General features: G+C 41.2%; 2 protein-coding genes across 8 annotated transcripts in view; one reads left to right on the forward strand and one right to left on the reverse strand.

The window, feature by feature from the left end:
- The window catches only part of CSNK1G1 (casein kinase 1 gamma 1), a 171688-nt gene that overhangs the window by 103084 nt on the left and 46880 nt on the right, over positions 1-21724 (forward strand). The gene's annotated exons all lie outside the window — the stretch shown is intronic.
- LOC119065420 (60S ribosomal protein L35a-like) lies at positions 9012-9512 on the reverse strand. Its single transcript, XM_037167458.2, is given in 2 exon segments — positions 9012-9466; positions 9468-9512. Coding segments are annotated over 2 exon segments (333 nt in total). The 5' UTR covers positions 9498-9512; the 3' UTR covers positions 9012-9163.

A 21724-nucleotide genomic window follows, 5' to 3' on the forward strand; every position in this document is an offset into this window, starting at 1 on the left:
TAGTTTTTATTCTACCCACTTTAAAAGAAGAGTTTGTCAGCCCTATACACCTCTGCATTTTTTTATGCTTTCAACAGTCTGACACACTTTTAACTTTTCATATTTCTTTAAACTCTATTTTGCTTTAATTCATCATTTTCAGTAGCCTGTTGCTACAGGCTATTAAACTAATAACAATTAATTTATTCATAATGCAAGGAGATGAAATTTACTCTAACAAAAACATAGAGAGCATCAGCTGAGTTCATAGCACTGTGCTGATTAATTTGAGAGCCAGAGAGTTATGAACAAGATGGTCTCTGCCCTACAGGAGACTGGAGCGTTATTGGAAGGAAAATTTAATGTTTACTGATTGTAAGGTATTGTACTACTCTCAAGGAGCTCATTAATGTGTCTGAGTAATAATGCAAACTAAAACAGTGGAATGTTATTTTTTAAGTTACAGATAAAATTATATGGAAGTTTTGAGGGAAAAATGTTTATAATTATTTGGAATAGGAAAGGTTTTATTGAGAGCTATGAGGCTAAACTTTCAAAAGGGGGTATGATTTACTTGGATGTGTTCAAGTAGAAGAGTAAGAAAGCCCTCCAAGCACAAAATAAGCTAAGATCCAGAGACAGGTAGGTATGTGTTTGTTCATGAATTTATTAAAGAGATACTCACTGAGTTATCCCAGCTGGGTTAAAGGCTGTTTTAAGGTATACTCTGGGGATTCACTGGTGGACAAGAATAGACACGTTGCCCCAAACTTATATTCTAAAAGAGAGACAACCTGAAATTGTCTCTAGATGAACAGAATTAGCAGTTCTGGAGAGTTTAAAGGAAGGAGAGAGTTGTGGGTTGGAGAAGGCTTTTTGGTTAAGGTCATACAGATTGCCAAGTATAAGAGCTCTTTCCTGCTGCAGTTTTGTACATAAGACAGCCTCAGTTATATTTTTCATAACTCTTTACAGAGCTGGGCCACTAGCCACAAGTGCATATGAGCATGCAAAATGTGGCAGATCTGAATACATTATAAGTATAAAATACACACTGAGTTTCAAAGATTTAGCTCCTTCCAAAAAGGATGTAAAATATCCCAATAATTTTTAAACTAATTACATGCTATTTTGGATATGAGGTAAATAAAATATATTATTAAACGTAATTCCACCTAATTCTTTTTATTTTTACTTTTTAAATTATATTTTATTGATAATGCTATTACAGTTGTCCTGATTTTTCCCCCATTATCCCTTCATCCAGCCCCCCGCACTCCCTCAGGCAGTTCCACCATTGTTCATGTCCATGGGTCATGTGTATAGTTCTTTGTCTACTGCATTTCCTATACTGTATTTTACATCCTGTGGCTATTCTATAACTACCTATTTGTACTTCTTAGTTCCCTCACCTCTTCACCCACTCTCCCCCTCCCCTGCTCCCCCTCCCATCTGGAAACCATCAAAAATGTTCCAGTGGCCATGATTCTGTCTCTGTTCTTTCATTTGTTTTTTAAATTAAATTGTTTCTTTGCTTTTAGATTCAATTGCTGATAGATATGTGTCTGTAGCCATTTTATTGTTCATAATTTTGATCTTTGTCTTAGTGAGAGTCCCTTTAACATTCCATATAATAATGGTTTGGTGATGATGAACTCCTTTAGTTTCTTCTTGTCTGGGAAACTTATTATATGCACTTCGATTCTAAATGATATCTTTGCTGGGTAGAACCATCTTGGCTGTAGGTCCCTGCTTTTTCATGACTTTAAATATTTCTTGCCATTCCCTTCTAGCCTGCAAAGATCCTTTTGAGAAATCAGCTGACAGTCTTATGGGAATTCCCCTGTAGGTAACTAACAGCTTTCCTCTTGCTGTTTTAAAACTTCTCTCTTTAACTTACCCTTGGCATTTTAATGATGATGTGTGTCTTGGAGTAGGCCTCTTTGTATCCATCTTGTTGGGGATTCTCTGTGCTTCCTGGATTTAATTTCCTTCACCAAATTAGGAAAGTTTTCTTTCACGATTTTTTCAAATAGATTTTCAGTTCCTTGCTTTGTTTTGTCCTTCTGGCACCTCTGTGATGTGAATGTCGGACCTCTGGAAGTTTCCCCAGGGGCTGCTTATACTGTCCTCATTTGGGGGGATTCCTTTTTCTTCTAGTTCTGATTGGTTGTCTTTTGCTACCTTGTGTTTCTAATCATTGATGTGATTCTCTTTTCATCCACTCTGCTGTTGTTTTCCTATAAATTGTTCTTTATTTCAATTAGTGTATCCTTCATTTCTGACTGGATCTTTTTTATGCAGTTGAGGTCATCACTAAATTCCTTGAGCATCCTTATAACCAATGTTTTGAACTCTGCATCTGATAGATTGCTCATCTCCATTTCATTTAGCTCTTTTTTCTGGAGTTTTGATATGTTCTTTCATTTGGGTCATGTTTCATTGTTTCTTTGTTTTGGCAGTCTCCCTGTGTTTGTTTCTGTATATTGGGTAGGGCCTCTTTGACTCCATGTCTTGGCAGTGTGTCCTAATATATAATATACTAGGTGTCCTGTAGGGTCCAGTGGCACAGCCTCCCCTGTCACCCAAGGTGGGCACTCAAAGTGTGCCCTTCATGTGGCCTGAGGACACCCTCCTCTTGTAGTTGAGCCTTGGTTGCTGTTGGCAGATCAATGGGAGGGATTTACCCAGACCAGTCAGCTGCAAGGACTTGCTGTGACCACTCACCACCAATCTATGTCCTCCATGGAGGATCAGCTGTGTAGGGGCATGGGCATGTGCTTCCACATGGTCTGTAGCTGTTGAGTGGATGTGCTGGCCCTGGGGTTCCCCAGGTGGTGCTGGCCAAGGTCAACCCCCACCTGCGTTGCATAGGGCCACCCTGCCTGAGCTGTGAAACAATCTGAGATGGCTGCTACTCATGCTGGGCTTGGAGATTCCCAAGCTGTGAATCTAAGATAGCTACTGCTAGGGCCCAGTCTAGGGTGCACTGAAGCCAGCTATTGCTTGTTTGAGGGTATTTAGGAAGTTGTGCAGTATGAGCCAAGACCAGCCAATCATGTGGAAAAGCAGCTTGGGTGGGCCTGTAAGTTGGGTTGGGCAGAGACTGTGGGAATTTCCAAGGTGGGTCAAACAGTGTTAGCCAGGTTGATGGAATCTCAGATATGGCACCAGCTTGCCAGCTCTGTAGGGGGAGGGTTTAGCAAAGGGACAATGGCCTCTGCTTGCCTTGATGCCAGACATTTCAGTTTCTCCCTGTATACCACTGGTGATTTTTAAGCTGCTCCCCTGAGTGCTACTCACTCAGAGGGGATGAACCTGAGTAGGTAAGTCCCTATGTGGGTTCTTTAAGAGGAACTGCATGGGGCTCCAGCAGTTTTTTCCACTGACTCAATCCCTACTGTTTTTTTATAGCAGGAAGTAGTGGAGACTCGTCTTCCTGGCACTGGAACCTTGGGTTGAGGGGCCCGGTATGGAGTTGAGGCTACCACGACATCCCCCTCGAATTTTTACCCACCAGATATGGATAAGAGACCATCCCATTCTGCACCTGTGCCCTTTCTACCAGTCTGGATGGATGTGATTTAATTCCGTAGTAGTCAGACTTCCATTCAGCTGAATTTCTGAAGGTTCTGAGTGCTGGTTGTTCCATATTTCTGTTGTTATTTTGATGTGGTTGTGTGAAGAGACCAACCATGTCTGCCTACATCACCACCTTGACTGGAAGTCTCTTTATTTTTAAAGTTTGGCTTCTAGCCCTGGCCAGGTGGTTCAGTTGGAGCATTGTCCCATGCACCAAAAGATTGCAGATTCAATATCCAGTCTGGGCACATACCTAGGTTGCGGGTTCAATATTTGGTCAGGGTGTGTGTGGGTGGCAACTGATCAATGTTTCTCTCTCACATCAATATTTTCTTTTTCTCTTTCACTCTTTCCCCCCTCCTTTAAAATCAATAAACATCCTCAGGTGAGGATTTAAAAAAAGTTTATAAAAAACTGGTTTCTAGAAAACTAAAAATTAAATTCATTGTTGTCATTCATGGCTCGCACTGTATTTATGTTATAGAGTGCTGCCTGCTATAGTGCAGCAGTGAGTTCCTAGTGTGTGCTTAGAAGAAAACACTTCCTGTGAAGCTGTTACTAAAGATATATTAAGGCAGTATGGGTGTATAATAATACTCAGATAAATCCTTACTTTTTTATTCTTTTGATCTTTTTATTTACTCAGATGTCCTTGTCTTTGCAATTTTATTAATGACCTGTGCCATATTCTTTAGAGACATTTACTCAAACAACCAGTGGTTCAGAATTAAAAGAACTCCAGGTGAAAGCAAAATAGCCTTAGTTTTTCCAGTTTTAGAGAGTTGTTACTGTAGTTTTTCCTCAGTGCTCTTAGCTCCCTATATATATACTTAGCTCCCTCAGCCTGCAGATTCACTCCCTCCCCACCAGCCTAATGAGTTCTTAACCATCCTTCTTCAGGAGCTGGCCTATGACCCCTGTTCTGTGAAGCTTGCTCCAGCTCCTTCCATCAAGGTTAGATGCCCTTTTTTACTGTTACAGCAGCACTCCATTCTCATTTGTGATGTTTTATGAATGGAGAAACTGAACATCAGACACTTCAAGCTTAATTGGATTTGAAACTGGGAAGCAGGAACATTGCAGCAACTTATTCCTCAGTCTAACTGAAAATCAGCAAGATAAATGAGTTTACTTTTGCTTCCATTCACGTCTCCATGCCTGCTCAGTGATCAGAATTAAAAGGTCATCTCGAATGTCCTGTCAGGTCACAGCTGTTCTGACTGGAGAGAGATTTGGGGGAAGGCCCAAGCGGGGAAAAAATGGCAGGCAGGACCATCTGTTCCACCGACTGGTTTTGGTTCTGTGGCAAGCCACTTAAACCCTGCTTTTCCTATTCAGAAAGTGAGGGTGACACTTGGTACTTTCCTCTCCCTGGGCTATCATGATGCTTAAGAAAAGGGATATTTCAATATTAGCAGAGTTCAGTGATAAAGGGCACTCTGGTTCTGTGCCGTGCTTAGGCAGTGCGCCTTGGTGGGTTTCGTTCTTTCTCAGGGCACTCCTGGGAACGGTTTGTTAAATGGTCCCCAAGTTAATGAAAACATGTGCTTGTCTGCTTTTTATACTTTCTTTATTAATGTAAACATATGCCAAGTTACCTTCTGGATTTCTAAATGATCGTTAGGCTTCATATGACAGTTGACTCCTTAGTAGTTGTATTAGAAAAATACCACTAAATGCATTTCTGATTTAATCTTACCTGTGCGTTTATAAGGGAAATAATAACCTTTATTTACTTGAGTTTATAATCTTTCGGCGTCATCAGTATGTTGTGATGCTCTATTAGGTTCATGTACTGATCATGTTTTACGGAATCTTTATAAAATCAGTTAATCTCCTGTCAGAGTAAGTGACTCAGTAGTACTTGCTGTCACTCTAGATGTCTTTGAATTTAGGGCATAGACAGGTACATGTGATACAGAAAAAAAAGCCTGAGACTTGGAGGCAAAAGTTGGGGTTTTGGGTCTTGCCTGTACCACCTGTTACGTGACAGAAACCAGTCACTTCAAGTAAATATCTATATGTACTTGTTAGTTTTAAATGGGAGCAGGTATATAAAAATATTTCATAACCTGTAGAACAGGTTAGGGCTAATAGACTTTTGTGATAGGAGTATTCTTTGAGTGAAGTTTTCTAATTGTAGCATTGAACAAATAATGGGGTGGGAAGGATTCTCCTGACTTTGAAATATCAATGATAATTTGGATAAAAAGCTAGGAGACATCCTCTAAAAGCTAGGAGATAACTTCATGCTAGGCTTTGGAAATAATGGGTTAAGAAGGGTTCTGAAAGCATTTTTAAATATCCATGGGCCTGAATACTTAAGAAATAGGACTATGGTACTAACTGTTGAAAATAGGTACAGGACCCAGGACAGAACAGAGACCGAAGAGGATTTAGAACTATGATAATTTGGCAGTATATGCTAGAATGTTAAATATGCATCCTTGCCCAAAAATGTGGGCACAAGGATATGTTGCAGTATGATGTGCATATTTGTCTAAACACTTTCATTTTTGAATGAGTTCCATCTCACTTAAGAGAGAGAGTGGGTAGGGGAAGAATTTCTTGGCTAACAGGACTGAGAAGTCCAGCAATAGTCTCACCTCAGGCCAGCCGGATCCAGGATCAGCCTTCTCCCTGGCCCTCAGGTTATGTGGTATATTTGTTCATCTGTCTGTTGCTCACGGCTCTGCTTTCTCTGTCTTAGTTTCATTCTCAGATAGGTAGTCTACCTATTCTTATGGAGTAGTCTCTGGCAGCTCCTTGCAATTAGCTATCACAGCTGGTCGGGGGTGGGGGAGGGACGGAGAATGCTGCTTCTCTGAGGTTCCAAGGAAGTCCTAGGGTTTACTGTCATGTACTGACATGGCTCAAGCATCCACCCTGATCTAGTTTCCTGGGGTGGGGGGATGGAAGAGGTGGGATAGGGAGCACAGGGAATAATTTTGGCGATCACATGAATGAAAGGGAACAACAGAGGCAGAGAATATGGGCAGCTAGTAAAAGAAGTGAGCAGTGGATTTGCAGGTGAGAGATCTGATTACGTTCACTTGGGCAAACCTGTTACCAAGGAAAGGACACACAACATCTCTCATGGTCTGTCTTCTGTGTGGAGTTAGGGTTAGTGGTTCCCCTCGTTTCTTCACAGGATGGCTGAGGTTTAAGTGAGATGGACAAGGACTACTTATGTAAAGAAAAAAAAACATGTAATTCCACGTTATCCAAGATCAAAATAAAGAATTGGCCTATAAATGGTTTGGGAGAAGAAAGGGGAAGGAAGATGTCATCAGACTTCCTTTGCACATTAGGTGACTTAGGTGACTAATTTTGTTGGTCATTTAATCTGTTGAGATGGGTGGGTAGTTTTCTAAGCAAGCAGAACACATTTATATTTGTGTGCAGCTTTTGCTGCTACTAAATAATTTTACATAGTTCACCTACACGTGGGAACAGCAAGATAAAACTGCCATTACCACATACAGCCGTCATGGAAGAAAATACACAGAAGAAAGTTAGCGTAAAATGACAACTCTGAATTAATCATTCTTATGGAATTCAAACAAAAAACACTCAGAAATATCAATTGTGCTAGCATTCCCTGCACATTTAAAATCTGATTAATTTTCCCTGATTAGTGTTGCTCCCTGGGTTGGGCATTGTCCCACAAACTGAAAGGTCGCCAGTTGGATTCCTTGGGTTGCAGGCCAGGTCCTCGGTTGGGGGCATGCAAGAGGAAGCTGATAGATGTTTCTGTCACACTTCGATGTTTCTCTCCCTCTTCCTTCTCCTCCCTTCCTCCCGCTCTAAAAATAAATAAAATCTGATTAATTTGTTTTACTGTGTATATATGTGTATTTAGCATTTTGAAACGAGAATTGTGCAATCCAAATAGAAAATTCAAGTGGTGTTTCATTGAGCTGTGTTTATTTACTTACTTAGTACTTATTCTACCTTTATCTAGCATGTGCTTGAACTGGTCCTAGGCATTGACATACAAACATAATTAACACTTAGTAGTCACTACCTTCATACAACCTTCCAGTGGTAAGGAAGATAGACACATGGATGAAAATAGTGTAATGGGAGTGAGCAGGATAGTCAGGAAGGGGATCACTGTACTTTGAGCAACTTTTTATTTTTCTTATCATTCCTTCTAGATGCTTGCTGGAACTTTGATGTTTTAGTTATTCAGATATGTGTGAGGAGGAATTGGGCATCTCCTCTTGGCTTTTAAAATTCTCTTTGTGCTCTGGCCTGGCCAGTGTGGACTGAAAGGTTGTAGGTTTGACCCCCGGTTAGGGTGCAGGTTCGATCCCCTGTCAGATCCAATCAATGTTTCTATCTCACATTGGTGTTTCTTTCTTTCTTTCCCTCTCTCCCCCTCCCTCTCTCTAAAAGCAATGAAAATATAATGTCCTTGGGTGATGATTAAAAAAAATTCTGTCTTCATAACTTAAATCACAGGAACTGCAATTCTAATTCTAAGGAAAGTGGAAAGCTTTCATAGACTAGGTTATTATCCCTTAAACTTACTAGTTTTTTTTAATTTTTATTTTATTGATTATGCCATTACAGTTGTTCTATTCCCCCCTTCATTCCCCTCCACCCTGCACCCCCCCACCATTCCCCCCTTTAGTTTATGACCATGTGTCTCAAGTTCTTTAGATTCTATATTTCCCATACTATTCTTGCCCTCCCCCTATCTATTTTCTATCTACTGTCTATGCTACTTATTTTCTGTACCTTCTCCCCCCTTCTCCTCCTCCCACTCCCCTGTTGCTAACCCTCCATGAGATCTTCATTTCTGTGTTTTCACTCCTGCTCTAGCTGTTCTTTTAGTTTGCTTTTGGTTTAGGTGTGGTTGTTAATAACTGAGTTTGCTGTCCTTTCACTGTTCATCTTTTTTATCTTCTTTTTCTTAGATAAGTCCCTTTAATATTTCATATAATAAGGGCTTGATGATGATGAACTCCTTGAATTTAATCTTATCTGGCTGAGAAGCACTTTATCTGTCCTCCCATTCTAAATGAAAGATTTGCTGGATAGAGTAATCTTGGTTGTAGGTCTTTGGATTTCATGAGTTGGAATACTTCTTTGCAGCCCCTTCTTGCCTGTAAGGTCTCTTTTGAGAAATCAGCTGACAGTCAGATGGGAACTCCTTTGTAGTTGACTGTCCCCTTAGCTCTTGCTGCTTCTAGGATTCTCTCCTTCATTTTAATCTTGGCTAATGTAATGATGATGTGCCTTGGTGTGTTCCTTCTTGGGTCCAACTTCTTTGGGACTCTCTGAGCTTCCTGGATTTCCTGGAAGTCTATTTCCTTTGCCAGATTGGGGAAATTCTCCTTTATTTTTTTATTTTTATTTTTATTTTTTTATTTACTCTTTAAAATAGATTTTATTTACTTATATGAGAGGGGAGAGGGAGAAAAAGATGAGAACCATAGATGTGTGAGTGAAACATTCATTAGTTGGCTATCCTTTGCATCTTGACCAGGGACTGAACCTGCAACCCAACCATGTCTCCCAACCTGGAATCCTTTGCTTTGCCAGAGGGCCCACAACCGAGCCACACAGTCAGGGTTATTATTTATCAGTAAGTTTAAATCCTGGAGGGGTACAGCATTACACGGATTCTGTGTCCAATGGCCTTAGCAGGAAGGTTGCTTCGGAATTTAGCACGAACCATGCCACTGTTTCCATGAGCACGAGTTACCTTTCCCCAGATTACTCTGGTTTTGTTTGGTTTACCACCAGGAGTCACTGTGTTGTTCTTTGCTTTGTACACATAAGCACATCTCTTTCCTAGATAGAATTCAGTTTCATCTCGAGCATAAACACCTTCGATTTTAAGAAGAGCTGTGTGCTCCCTCTGGTTCCGGAGACCCCGTTTATAGCCAGCAAAAAATGGCCTTGGACCACAGCCTTCCAGACATATTTGTTGTTGCAGAAGTTTGGTTCCCGGCAGTCACCACAGGGTTCAAGATGGCGAAAAAGAAAAGTATTTTTATTTTTTTAATTGATTATGCCATTACATTTGCTCTATTCCCCCCCTCCATTCCCCTCCACCCTGCATACCCCTCCCCCACCATTTCCCCCTTTAGTTCATGAACACGTGTCTCGAATTCTTTAGATTCTGTATTTCCCCTACTATTCTTACCCTCCCCCTATCTATTTTCTATCTACTGTCTATGCTACTTATTTGCTGTACCTTCTCCCCCCTTCTCCTCCTCCCACTCCCCTGTTGCTAACCCTCCATGAGATCTTCATTTCTATGGTTCTGCTCCTGATCTAGCTGTCCTCTTAGTTTGCTTTTGATTTAGGTGTGGTTGTTACTAACTGTGAGTTTGCTGTCCTTTCACTGTTCATCTTTTTCATCTTCTTTTTCTTAGGTAAGTCCCTTTAACATTTCATATAATAAGGGCTTGGTGATGATGAACTCCTTGAATTTGGTCTTATCTGAGAAGCACTTTATCTGTCCTTCCATTCTAAATGAAAACTTTGCTGGGTAGAGCAATCTTGGTTGTAGGTCTTTGGTTTTCATGACTTGGAATACCTCTTTCCAGCCCCTTCTTGCCTGTAAAGTCTCTTTTGAGAAATTAGCTGACAGTCTTATGGGAACTCCTTTGTAGGTGACTGTCCCCTTAGCTCTTGCTGCTTCTAGGATTCTCTCTTTCATTTTAATCTTGGCTAATGTAATGATGATGTGCCTTGGTGTGTTCCTTCTTGGGTCCAACTTCTTTGGGACTCTCTGAGCTTCTTGGATTTCCTGGAAGTCTATTTCCTTTGCCAGATTGGGGAAATTCTCCTTTATTATTTGTTCAAATAAGTTTCCCACTGGTGGCTGTGCCTTTCCCCCTTCTGGTACCCCTATTCGGATGTTGGAACGTTTAAAGATGTCCTGGAGGTTCCTAAGCTTCTCCTCATTTTTCTGAATTCTTATTTCTTCATTCTTTTCTGTTTGATCATTTTTTTCTTCCTTGTGGTCCACTCCCTTGATTTGAGTCCCAATTTTCTTTCCATTACTATTGGTTTCCTTTGTATTACCATTCATTTCAATTAGTTTAGCTTCCATATGTTTCTCTAATTTGAGACTAAAATCAACCAGTTCTGTAAGGATCCTGATAACCAGTGTTTTGAACTGTGCATCTGAAAGACTGGCTATTTCTTCATGGCTTAGATCTATCGGTTCTGGGGCTCTGAGTTGTCCTAGAGCCATTTTTGGTCTATTCGTGCCGTTAAGTAAGCGGAGCGAAGCCTTAGTTGTTTACCAGGACGGGGCGACCCAGGTCGCTGCTTTGTGACGCTGTGTGTGGGGGCGTGGTCAGAGAGGGACCAATGGCGTCCTCTCCGCTAGCCCAGTCCGTCCAGTCACACCACTCGCCCCGGGCCTGTTTATCTGATCTGAATTGTGCAAGCCTGCTGTCCCGCGCAAGCTTCCCTTCTCACTGGTTTATCCGCACACAGATGCGCAACCGATCGAGACAGCCCGCCGCACCTCTTCCCTGTGCGCTCCCGTAGCTAGCTCGCGATCAGCGCCTTCGGCTGCTTGCGCACGCACCGCGCACCAGGGAATTTTTTCTTGCTAACCTGCTCCACTGCTGGTTTCGCTTCTTACCGGTTTAGCTGAGCATTTAGTTGTCTTTGGACTTCGTATTGTCGATTTTCCATGTGGCTTGGTTGTGATTGTTGTTAAAAATAGTTGTTCTTAGATTTGGTTTTGCACAGAGGCAAGGTGGTTCCACCTACGTCTCCATCTTGGCGGAAGTCCGGAAATTCTCCTTTATTAATTGTTCAAATAAGTTTTCCACTGGTGGCTGTTCCTTTCTCCCTTCTGGTACCCCTATAATTCGGATGTTGGAGTGTTTAAAGATGTCCTGGAGGTTCCTAAGTCTCTCCTCATTATTTTTGAATTCTCGTTTCTTCATATTTTCCTGTTTGGTCATTTTTTCCTTCCTTGTGGTTCACTCCCTTGATTTGAGTCCCAGTTTCCTTTCCATTACTATTGGTTTCCTGTGCAATTCTCTTCATTTCAATTAGTTTAGCCTTCATATGTTCCTCTAATTTGTGGCTATAATCAACCAGTTCTGTGAGGATCCTGATCACCAGTGTTTTGAACTGTGCATCCGAAAGTTTTGCTATTTCTTCGTGGCTTAGAGTTATGGGCTCTGGGGCTTTGAGATCTTCTTGAGCCATTTTTGGTCTGTCCGTGCCCGTTAAGTATGAGGAGCAGAGCCTTAGGTTTTCACCAGGGCGGGGCCGCCCAGGTCACTGGGTTGTGACGCCGTGGGTGGGTGGGGAATGGCGGCCCCCTCTGCTGCCTCCGGCCGCTGCGGCCTGCTCGGTCCCATCTCACTATCTACTCCTTCGCCAGTCTATCTGCGCAGGAATGGGTGACCACAGTCAACCTGCCGCCCTGCGCCCTCGCTGGGTCCACTGGTCACTCATTGGGTCGCTCACTGGGTCTGCCCGTTATAACCCCACGCCTGAGATCCGTGCACCTGAGTCCATCTGACCGAGTTTTCCTGTGCAACCCCACTCCGCCAGCTGCTGGCTTCGCCCCTCTTACCGGTCAGACTGAAGAATTCGTTGTTATCAGACTTCTGAAAAGTTCAATTTTCTGTGTTCTGGCTGTGTTTTCTGTTGCTGATATTTTGTTGTCTCTAAACTTGGTTGTGTCTAAACTTACTAGTTATGAGTTGAGTTAGTCTTTTGGGGAAGAGAATCCCCACCTCCAATACACAAAATACTTTATAAATGGTTTTTATCTTAGCTGCTGTCTACTACAGAAGGAATCCATCTTATCCTGAGCTTTCTTTCCTGACTCCTTTGGATAGATAAAACTTTGAACCTGTTTACTTTAAGGTTCAAGGCCTCGGTAGTTGTGTATGTATTATAGAGAAATGGTAAAAGCTCGGTTTCTGTGGCTCACGGCGTTTCCTCACCTTCTCTCCCCACCCCCACCCCCGCCCTATACAAATCTGAGCTCATGTTAGCAGCATATGTTTAATGATATTCCAGTTCCCAAGAGGCCTGTGAACAAGAGGAATGTAAAACATTTTTCATTATAAGACACACAGAGTAATCCTGATTCCTTAATTCTGGGTCTAGCTGTTCTTTTTATTAAACCAGCATTTTGAGTAGATTCATATGTTGAACTGGTTCATATTGCAAAGAGGCATTTTTCAGAGTCAGAAAAATGAGAGGGATTCTGTTCTTTTCTTAAAAGGGAAACACATGCATTGTCTCATATCTTTGTAGTAATGCCTTGTTTTAATTGAATTATTTCCTGAGTTGTAAAGGTTATGCTTTCATTTTTCACTTTCACTTCTTCCTGTGGAATACCATCCTGTTTATCTGCCTGTTCTTTCTGCTTTCTTGTTATCTTGGATTTGTTTCACATTATTATTTTTTTAAGATTTTATTTATTTATCTTTAGAGGGGAAGGGAAGGATAGAGGGAGAGAATCATCAATGTATGGTTGCCTTTCGTGTGTCTCCTGCTGGGAACTGGCCTGCAGGGAACCGGCCTGCAACCCAGGCATGTACCCCGACTGGGAATCGAACCGCAATTGTCTGGTTCACAGGCCCATGCTCAATCCACTGAGCTACACCAGCCAGGGCATGTTTCACATTATTGATGATAATTCCTCAAGTATCAATAATTCCTTGATTCTCTCAAACACTAAAGAACATTAGGTAGTTGTGCTGGAAGCCACTACCATTGGTGGGACCAAGGCTAGTTTAATTTTTGGAGAAAAACTATCTTACTTCTTTAAATGTTAAAAAACTGATTATAAACAAAAGAAAGGAATTACTGAAGTAATTATGCCCTTAAAGGTTTTTTCCAGCCCTGACCTTGGAAGATAGTTATCACCAATATATACTTATTTTTTCATAGAATATTAATATAGAAGTTGGGTTTTTTTATATCCAGATATTAACATAGGTATGTGACTTTGAAATTGCTTCACAGGTAGGTAATTTAGTTTTTCAAAAAGATGAAAGGCTAATTATTAGTTAATAATGTGATCAAATTACCAAAAGCTTCAGTGTGGTTCTATTTCAGTTCTCAGCCTGATGTACATTTTAAAATATCTCTGCTTAGAGTAGTTACTGTTCATAATGCATTGTGGAATCTTTTCAGGTAACAGCCGGGATCATAAACCACTATCCTTGATTTGGTGTGTTTAATCCAAGTTAAATGTATGACAGACTGAATGTTAGCTGGAGTGTTGTACATCTCACTTCCTGTTTTGTGCAACTTGATATATGTGTGAGCCATATGTCCAGCAGGATTATAAGACTATGCTATTGATGGCTGGGAAAACTGTTTCTTAGTACCCTATGGAAATATATAAAATATAATATGCAGTTTTGGTTTATAAGAGATTTAACTTGTGGCTAAAGGAAGTATAATGAAATCTATTGTAAATCCTTCAAAAAGGAAAATTCAGAATCCATTTCTTTAATTTTGAAGGGAGAACTCATTAGTGCTTTATTTCCAGAATAGATGAGAGATTATAAAACTAATTTGCTTTCCAAAATACCATGAATTGAAGAATTCAGTGTGTGTCTACCTTGCCTACCTCTTTTACTTCATTTTCATTGCCTCATAATTATTTGTAGGAAGTACCTTGTTTCCCACGTGTATAGTTTATGTTGCATTAATAGCTTTGCCCTCATACCCAGTCTTATTAAAGCATTTCAAAGCATAATGTTGAATAATTAAAAGTTTCTTAAGCAGTGATGCTTAAGATGGCTCTGCAAGAGAAGAATAAAATAGAAAACACAAGGTTTGTCATTTAAATGCAGCCCAGTGATAAATAATCACTGTGCTAGGTCTCTGACCAGAGAAACAAATGTTCTTAGTGAGTTGTATCTGTGTGTCACCGTCAGCACTGGCTGACCTTACGGGAGGTCATGCAAGAAAGCAGACACAGAAATGGAACTTGTGTGGGTGTCTTTCTGTACAAGTAGTTCTAATAAATTACAGCTACATCTTCCAAAGAGTCTTTTCTGCTCAGAAGCACATTTTCTATAATATCTAAGAAACTCTAAACAAGCCTTTTAAATAGCCTTAAAATGATTCCCTTCAAATGGTATTGAGTCTAATTGTTCTGATGTGAAAGAACTTACGAAAGAAACTGGTCTGTCAATGGTTTCTGAGCCTGGTAATATATTAGTCATAAACGAATAAATGCCCTTTATTCTTACCCTCTAGATACAGAATTTTGCAGCCAAGGTTACTTTTCAGAATCACCTGTGGAACTGTGCTTACATCCACCACTAGAAGTTCTGTTTTCATGGGTTTGAAATGAAGTCACTGCATCTGTTTTTTAGTTTCAGAGGTATTTCTAACAGACACACTTCCAGTTGAGCACCACTGCCGCTTATATTTGAATTTGTACCACATATATTCTATGTAACATGGAAGTAACTTTGATTCATACTGGTTTTATGGCTTTACAAAGACTAGATCCAAGACTCCGACTTGTACTAAGACTAGTTCCAAGACTAGTACTTGGACCTAGTCCATCTTTGAGAAAGGCTTCAAAGCCTCTCAGTAATTGAGAAGTTGTCTTGAGCAGCCCAAAGCCCTCGAGGGTATTGTGAGGTCCCAGGGTATTTAATAAAAGGAACAGTAATGCTGCTGAGAGGAACTTCTCACGTCTTTGAAGTTACTAGGCAGGAGTCACGAGTGATAGACCTTTCAGTTAGAAATTATAGCCATCACTCGGGATACTTTTGTGACTTTTTTTGTAAACATAGAAATTTCTAACGAGATGCCTTGATTTGATATTAAAGACTCAGGAACAAGATGATCATTTGTCTCATTTAAACTGATCCTTAAGTATTGGCAGCAAGTCTAGGAAATTATGCCAGTATTACATTTCTAAACAGCCCTGACTTTTAGCTTGCATTTAAGGAGGATGTTGTGCCCAAAGCGGCAGTTTAACCAACTAAAGGAATACTATATTTATTAATTATGATCAAGTTTCCCTCTAAAAATCTAATCAACGGTAGTTCAGCCAGGGTGTGGAGACTGAGTTTTCTTTTGCATTGGCGTCCAGAGGGAAGGGAGTTCCAGCATTGGTATGGTCACGCCACAGCCATCAGGGATTCAGGGTTTTCTCTTTTTTTGTTCTATCCATTCTTGGCACTAACATATCCTATTAGTTCTAGCTGGCTTCTGGGGCTTCAGCCATCTTCAAAGGGACATAACTCCAACTTGAGTCATCTCCCTTGAAAGAGCTTTTCTGGAACCGCCTCAGTAAGCAATTTCTGCCTCCATGTCTGGTCACTGCTGTCATCACGGGAGACGGGAAGCTTATCCCTGGGGAAGGTTGCCACTCACTGTCATTAGGAGTCCTGCTGTTAAGAAAGATCTGCTGCATCCTGTTTTGAAGAAATACTTGTATTAGGAAAACCAGATTTTAGTGACATCAGAAATATTTAGAATATGAATTTAAATTTAAAAGGTCCCCAGACTGCCATCTACCATGCGTCTGATTAATAAAAGGAACAAATCTTCGTGATAGTGTTCTCTTTAGAATTCTCAGCAGGACTCATTGGGAATAGCTGTTAGGTTTTATATATTTTAAATCAACTGAAGAATGAGTTCTTCAAAACAACAGAGGGGAAAAGACATTTCAAATTAAATCCTGTTTCCTTTTGGAGATAGGGAGAATGAAAATGACCGCCCAGACAATTCAGTGGACATCTGTAGAGCCAGCAGGAGTGGGATGTGCTGTATTAGATGACCTAAGCTAGGAGTGAACTCACTAAAACACTCAAGTTGTTTAGTATTTAGATGGAACAAGATAGACTGATGTGTGAAATATTTAAACACACAGATAACAATGAATTGTCCTATCTCCAGATATGTAAGACCTGCCCTGGAGAGAATGATGCACACAGTAGGTTAAAGTTTTATTTTTTTTAATTTCAATATTTTATTGCTATTAAAGTTGTTTCGGTTTTTCCCCTTTTGCTCCTCTCCACCCAGCCTGTCCCCCGTTCCAACAGTCAGTTGCCACACCATTGTCACGATCCATGGGTCATTCATACCCATGAATGGGTCATTCTTTGACTAAGCCCTTCACCTTCTTTCAGCCGGTCCCCACACCACCCACCTCCTCTCTTACACCTGTCAGTCTGTTCCATGTTTCTGTGCCCCTGGTTTTGTTTTGCTCCTTAGTTTATTTTATTCATTAGATTATACTTATAAGTGAGATCACCTGGTAGTTGTCTTTCACCAACTGGCTTATTTCACTTAGCATGAAGGTCTCCAGTTCCATCTCTGCTACCACAAAGGGTAAGGATTCCTTTTTCATTGCTGCATAGTATTCCATTATAGAAATGTACCACTGTGGGGTGTGTTTTTTTTTTTTAATCCACTCATCTATTGATGGGCACTTAGGTTGTTTCCAAATCTTGGCTATTGTAAATGGCGCTGCAATGAACATAGTGGTGCATAAGCTGTTGAATTGGTGTTTTGGGATTCTTAGGCTATATTCCCAGCTGTGGAATTGTTGGGTCAAAAGGCAGTTCCATTTTTAATTTTTTGAGGAAATTCCATCCTGTTTTCCATACTGGCTGCCCTAGTCTGCATTCCCACCAACAGTGCACTTGGGTTGCCTCTCTAACACTTGTTGTTTGTTGATTTATTAATGATGGCCATTCTGACAGGTGTGAGATGATCACTTGCATCTCTCTGATGGCTGGCGATGTTGAGAATCCTTTCATATATCTATGGGCCGCCTGTATGTGGGTTAAAGTTTTAAGTAGAGGATATTGTCTTAATTCATTTGAGCTGTTATATCAAAATACCACATATAACTGGATGACTTATGAACACAGAAATTTATTTCTCACAGTTTCAGAAGCTGGAAGTTCAAGATGAGGGTGCCAGCATGGTTAGGTTCTGGTGAAGGCCCTCTTGTGGATTGCAGACTGCTGAATTCCTGCTGTGTCCTCACTTGGTGAAAGCTGAGGTGGAGGGTGACTCTTTCATAAACCATAATCTCATTCCTGAGGACTCTGCCCTCATGACCTAACACCTCCCAAAGGCCACACTGGGCATTAGGTGTCAACATGAATTTGTAGACATAAACATGCAGATCTTAGCAGATGTAAGCACCACTGCCTATACAAATAAAAAGGGATAGGAAGATGGAGAGAATTTTGTTGTCTAAAATCTTATAGGCAAAAGCAAGAAGTAATGACCATATTCACCTGTAGACCATAGTATACATGAATATGTAAGATGGAAGAGTTTCTGCTCTGTGAGACCAGATTTTTTAAATGTTCTGAGGCCTTACACATAATCACTGTTCACATGGTGCTATCTAACATTTACTTACAGAATATTTCATATTTACAATATACTGCTTTAAATTATATTGTATTATGCCATTACAGTTGTCCTGATTTTTTCCCCATTTGCCCCTCCACACAACAGCCCCACACCCTCCAGCGATCTCCCCACCATTGTTCATGTCCATGAGTCACGAGTTTAAGTTTCTTGGCTACTCCATTTTCTAATCTGTACTTTACATCCCCGTGGCTATTCTGTAACTACCTGTTTGAACTTCTTAATCCCCTCACCTCTTCACCCACCCCCCACAACCCCTCCTGTCTGGCAACCATCAAAATACTCCCTGTATCCATGATTCTGTCTCTGTCCTTCTTGTTTGCTTAGTTTGTTTTTAATTTTTAAAAATATTTTATTTATTTATTTTTAGAGAGAGGGAAAGGGAGGGAGAAAGAGCGAGAGAAACATCAATGTCTGGTTGCCTCTCATGCGCCCCCAACCAGGGACCTGGCCTACAACCCAGGCATGTGCCTTGACCGGTAGTCAGACTGGTCACCCTTTGGTTTGCAGGCCAGCACTCAACCCAGTGAGCCACACCAGCCAGGGCTGCTTAGTTTGTTTTTTAGATTCAGTTGTTGATAGATACATATTTTTTGCCATTTTATTATTCATAGTTTTAATTTTTTTCTTGAATAAGTCACTGTAACATTTCATGTAATAATGGTTTGGTGATGATGAACTCCTTTAGTTTTCTCTTGTCTGGGAAACTTATTACCTGCCCTTTGATTTTAAATGATATCTTTGCTGGGTAGAAAATTTTGGCTTTAGGTCCCTGCTTTTCATGACTTTGAGTATATCTTGCCAATCCCTTCTAGCCTGCAAAGATCCTTTTGAGAAATCAAGTGATTGTCTTAGGGGAACTGCCCTGTTTGTAACTAACTTCTTTTCTTTTGCTGCTTTTAAGATTCTCTCTTTATCTTTAACCCTTGGCATTTTAATGATGATGTGTCTTGGAGTGGGCCTCTTTGCATCCATCTTGTTTGGGACTCTCTGTGCTTCCTGGACTTGCATGTCTATTTCCTTCACCAAATTAGGGAAGTTTTCTTTCATTATTTTTTTTCAACTAGATTTCTTTTCTTTTTTTTTTTTTTTTAAGATTTTATTTATTTATCTTTAGAGGGTAAGGGAAGGAGAGAGGGAGAGAAACATCAATGTATGGTTGCCTTTTGTGCATCCCCTGCTGGGAACTGGCCTGTAGGGAAATGGCCTGCAACCCAGGCATGTGCCCTGACTGGGAATCGAACCGCGACTATCTGGTTCGCAGGCCCGCGCTCAATCCCCTGAGCTACACCAGTCAACTAGATTTCTAATTTATTGCCCTTTCTCTTCTTTTGGTACCACTATGATGGGAATATTGGACCTCTGGAAGTTTTCCCAGAGGCTGCTTATACCGTCCTCATTTGGGGGAGGATTCTTCTTTTCTTGCTGTTATGATTGGTTGTTTTTTTGTTTCTATGTTCCAGATCATTGATTTAATTCTCAGTTTCATCCACCCTACTGTTGTTTCCCTGTAAATTGTTCTTTATTTCAATTAGTGTATCCTTTGTTTCTGACTGGATCTTTTTTATGGTCATCAAGGCAAGCAGAGGCCATTCATTGTCCCTAGTTGAGGTCATCACTAAATTCCTTGAGCATCCTTATAACCAGTGTTTTGAACTCTGCATCTGATAGATTGCTCATCTCCATTTCATTTAGCTCTTTTTTCTGGAGTTTTGATATGTTCTTTCATTTGGGTCATGTTTCATTGTTTCTTTGTTTTGGCAGTCTCCCTGTGTTTGTTTCTGTATATTGGGTAGGGCCTCTTTGACTCCATGTCTTGGCAGTGTGTCCTAATATACTAGGTGTCCTGTAGGGTCCAGTGGCATAGCCTCCCCTGTCACCCAAGCTGGGTACTCAAAGTGTGCCCTTCATGTGGCCTGAGGACACCCTCCTCTTGTAGTTGAGCGTTGGTTGCTGTTGGCAGATCAATGGGAGGGATTTACCCAGACCAGTCAGCTGCAAGGACTTGCTGTGACCACTCACCACCAATCTATGTCCTCCATGGAGGATCAGCTGTGCAGGGGCATGGGCATGTGCTTCCACATGGTCTGTAGCTGTTGAGTGGATATGCTGGCCCTGGGGTTCCCCAGGTGGTGCCGGCCAAGGTCAACCCCCACCTGTGTTGCATAAGGCCACCCTGCCTGAGCTGTGAAACAATCTGAGATGTCTGCTACTTATGCTGGGCTTGGAGAGTCCCAAGCTGTGAATCTAAGATAGCTACTGCTAGTGCCCAGCCTGGGGTGCACTAAAGCCAGCTATTGCTTGTTTGAGGGTATTTAGGAAGTTGTGCAGTATGAGCCAAGACCAGCCAATCATTTGGAAAAGCAGCTTGGGTGGGCCTGTAAGTTGGGTTGGGCAAAGACTCTGGGAATTTTCAAGGTGGGTCAAACAGTGTTAGCCAGGTTGATGGAATCTCAGATATGGCACCAGCTTGCCAGCTCTGTAGGGGGAGGGTTTAGCAAAGGGACAATGGCCTCTACTTGCCTTGATGCCAGACATTTCAGTTTCTTTCTGTATGCTACTGGTGCCTTTCCAGCTGCTACCCTGGTGCTGGAACTCAGAAGGAGTGAGTCTGAGTAGGTGAGTTTGTGTGTGGGTTCTTTAAAAGGAACTGCATGGGGCTCTAGCAGTTTATTCCATGTACTCAATCCCCACCGGATTTTTGCAGCGTGAAGTTATGGGTTGTTTTCTTCCTGGCATAGAAACCCTAGTCTGGGGTCTTGATGCTGGAACTTCTTGATTCCAAGATATCCCTTCCAAATTTTTATCTACCACACGTGAGTGCGGGAAAAGCCCATTCTGTGTCTGCACCCTTCCTGTGAGTCTGGATGGATGTGGTTTCTCTATTTCTTTAGTTTTCAGACTTTCATTTAAATTGATTCTGTAGTTGTCAGACTTCCATTCAACTCAATTTCTGACAGTTCTTAGCGGTGGTTGTTCTGTATTTTAGTTGTAGTTTTGATGTGGTGTGTGAAGAGGTGAGCCATGCCTGCTTACGCTGCCATCTTGACCAGAAGCCCTGCAGTTTCCTCCCTAAGAAGGAAATTTATTCACTGGTTGTCACTTAGTTAAGAAAATCTAGATTTTGGTTTCTTATATTTGTGAATTTCAAATCTAGAGGACAACCAGCCTTTTTTTTTTTTCCTTAATTGCTTATCTGTAACTAAATCCAGTCTGTTGACTTTACTCCTGCAAATATGAAACAGGAAACTGTGGAGTCTCCCTGTGAGAAGACGGTTAGGCTGTACCATCTGTGACCTAACCCCATCAGTCTGATTTGTCCTGGAGACGACAGTCGCGATTAGCTCCATATGTGGCTTTGTCAGCAAGCATAGGAAGTGAAATGAAACCATTTAATACAACAGGGTCTGTTAGCCTGGCCTTTGAGCTCAGCAAGCCACCTTTTGAACCTATTATGATAGTGCACTTCTGGGCATCCTTGGGGAAGAACAGTTTACACTTTGATCAAGTAATGGATCAGGAGCCATTCTCAGTCTCATGTAGCAGTGGAAATGCCTCTGACACTCTGGTATTAAATAACTGCTTGTTTGAACATATTGTGCAATGACACACCCTTTCCCACCCGTTGTTAGTTTCCTTTGAAGCAATTGTTCTCAGTTTAGTTCTTCAGTAGGGACTGTGAAGGAAAATGGAAACCTACAAATTGTACTTTCTTTATATCTACTCAGTGCTGATGCAGCTATCTTATATTTTGGTTTTTGTGTTCCCCATTCTCCATCCCATTTGC

This window comes from Artibeus jamaicensis, unplaced genomic scaffold (assembly GCF_021234435.1).
Source record: "Artibeus jamaicensis isolate MK-2021 breed Jamaican fruit bat unplaced genomic scaffold, CSHL_Jam_final contig_548, whole genome shotgun sequence".
NCBI classification, from domain to species: domain Eukaryota; kingdom Metazoa; phylum Chordata; class Mammalia; order Chiroptera; family Phyllostomidae; genus Artibeus; species Artibeus jamaicensis.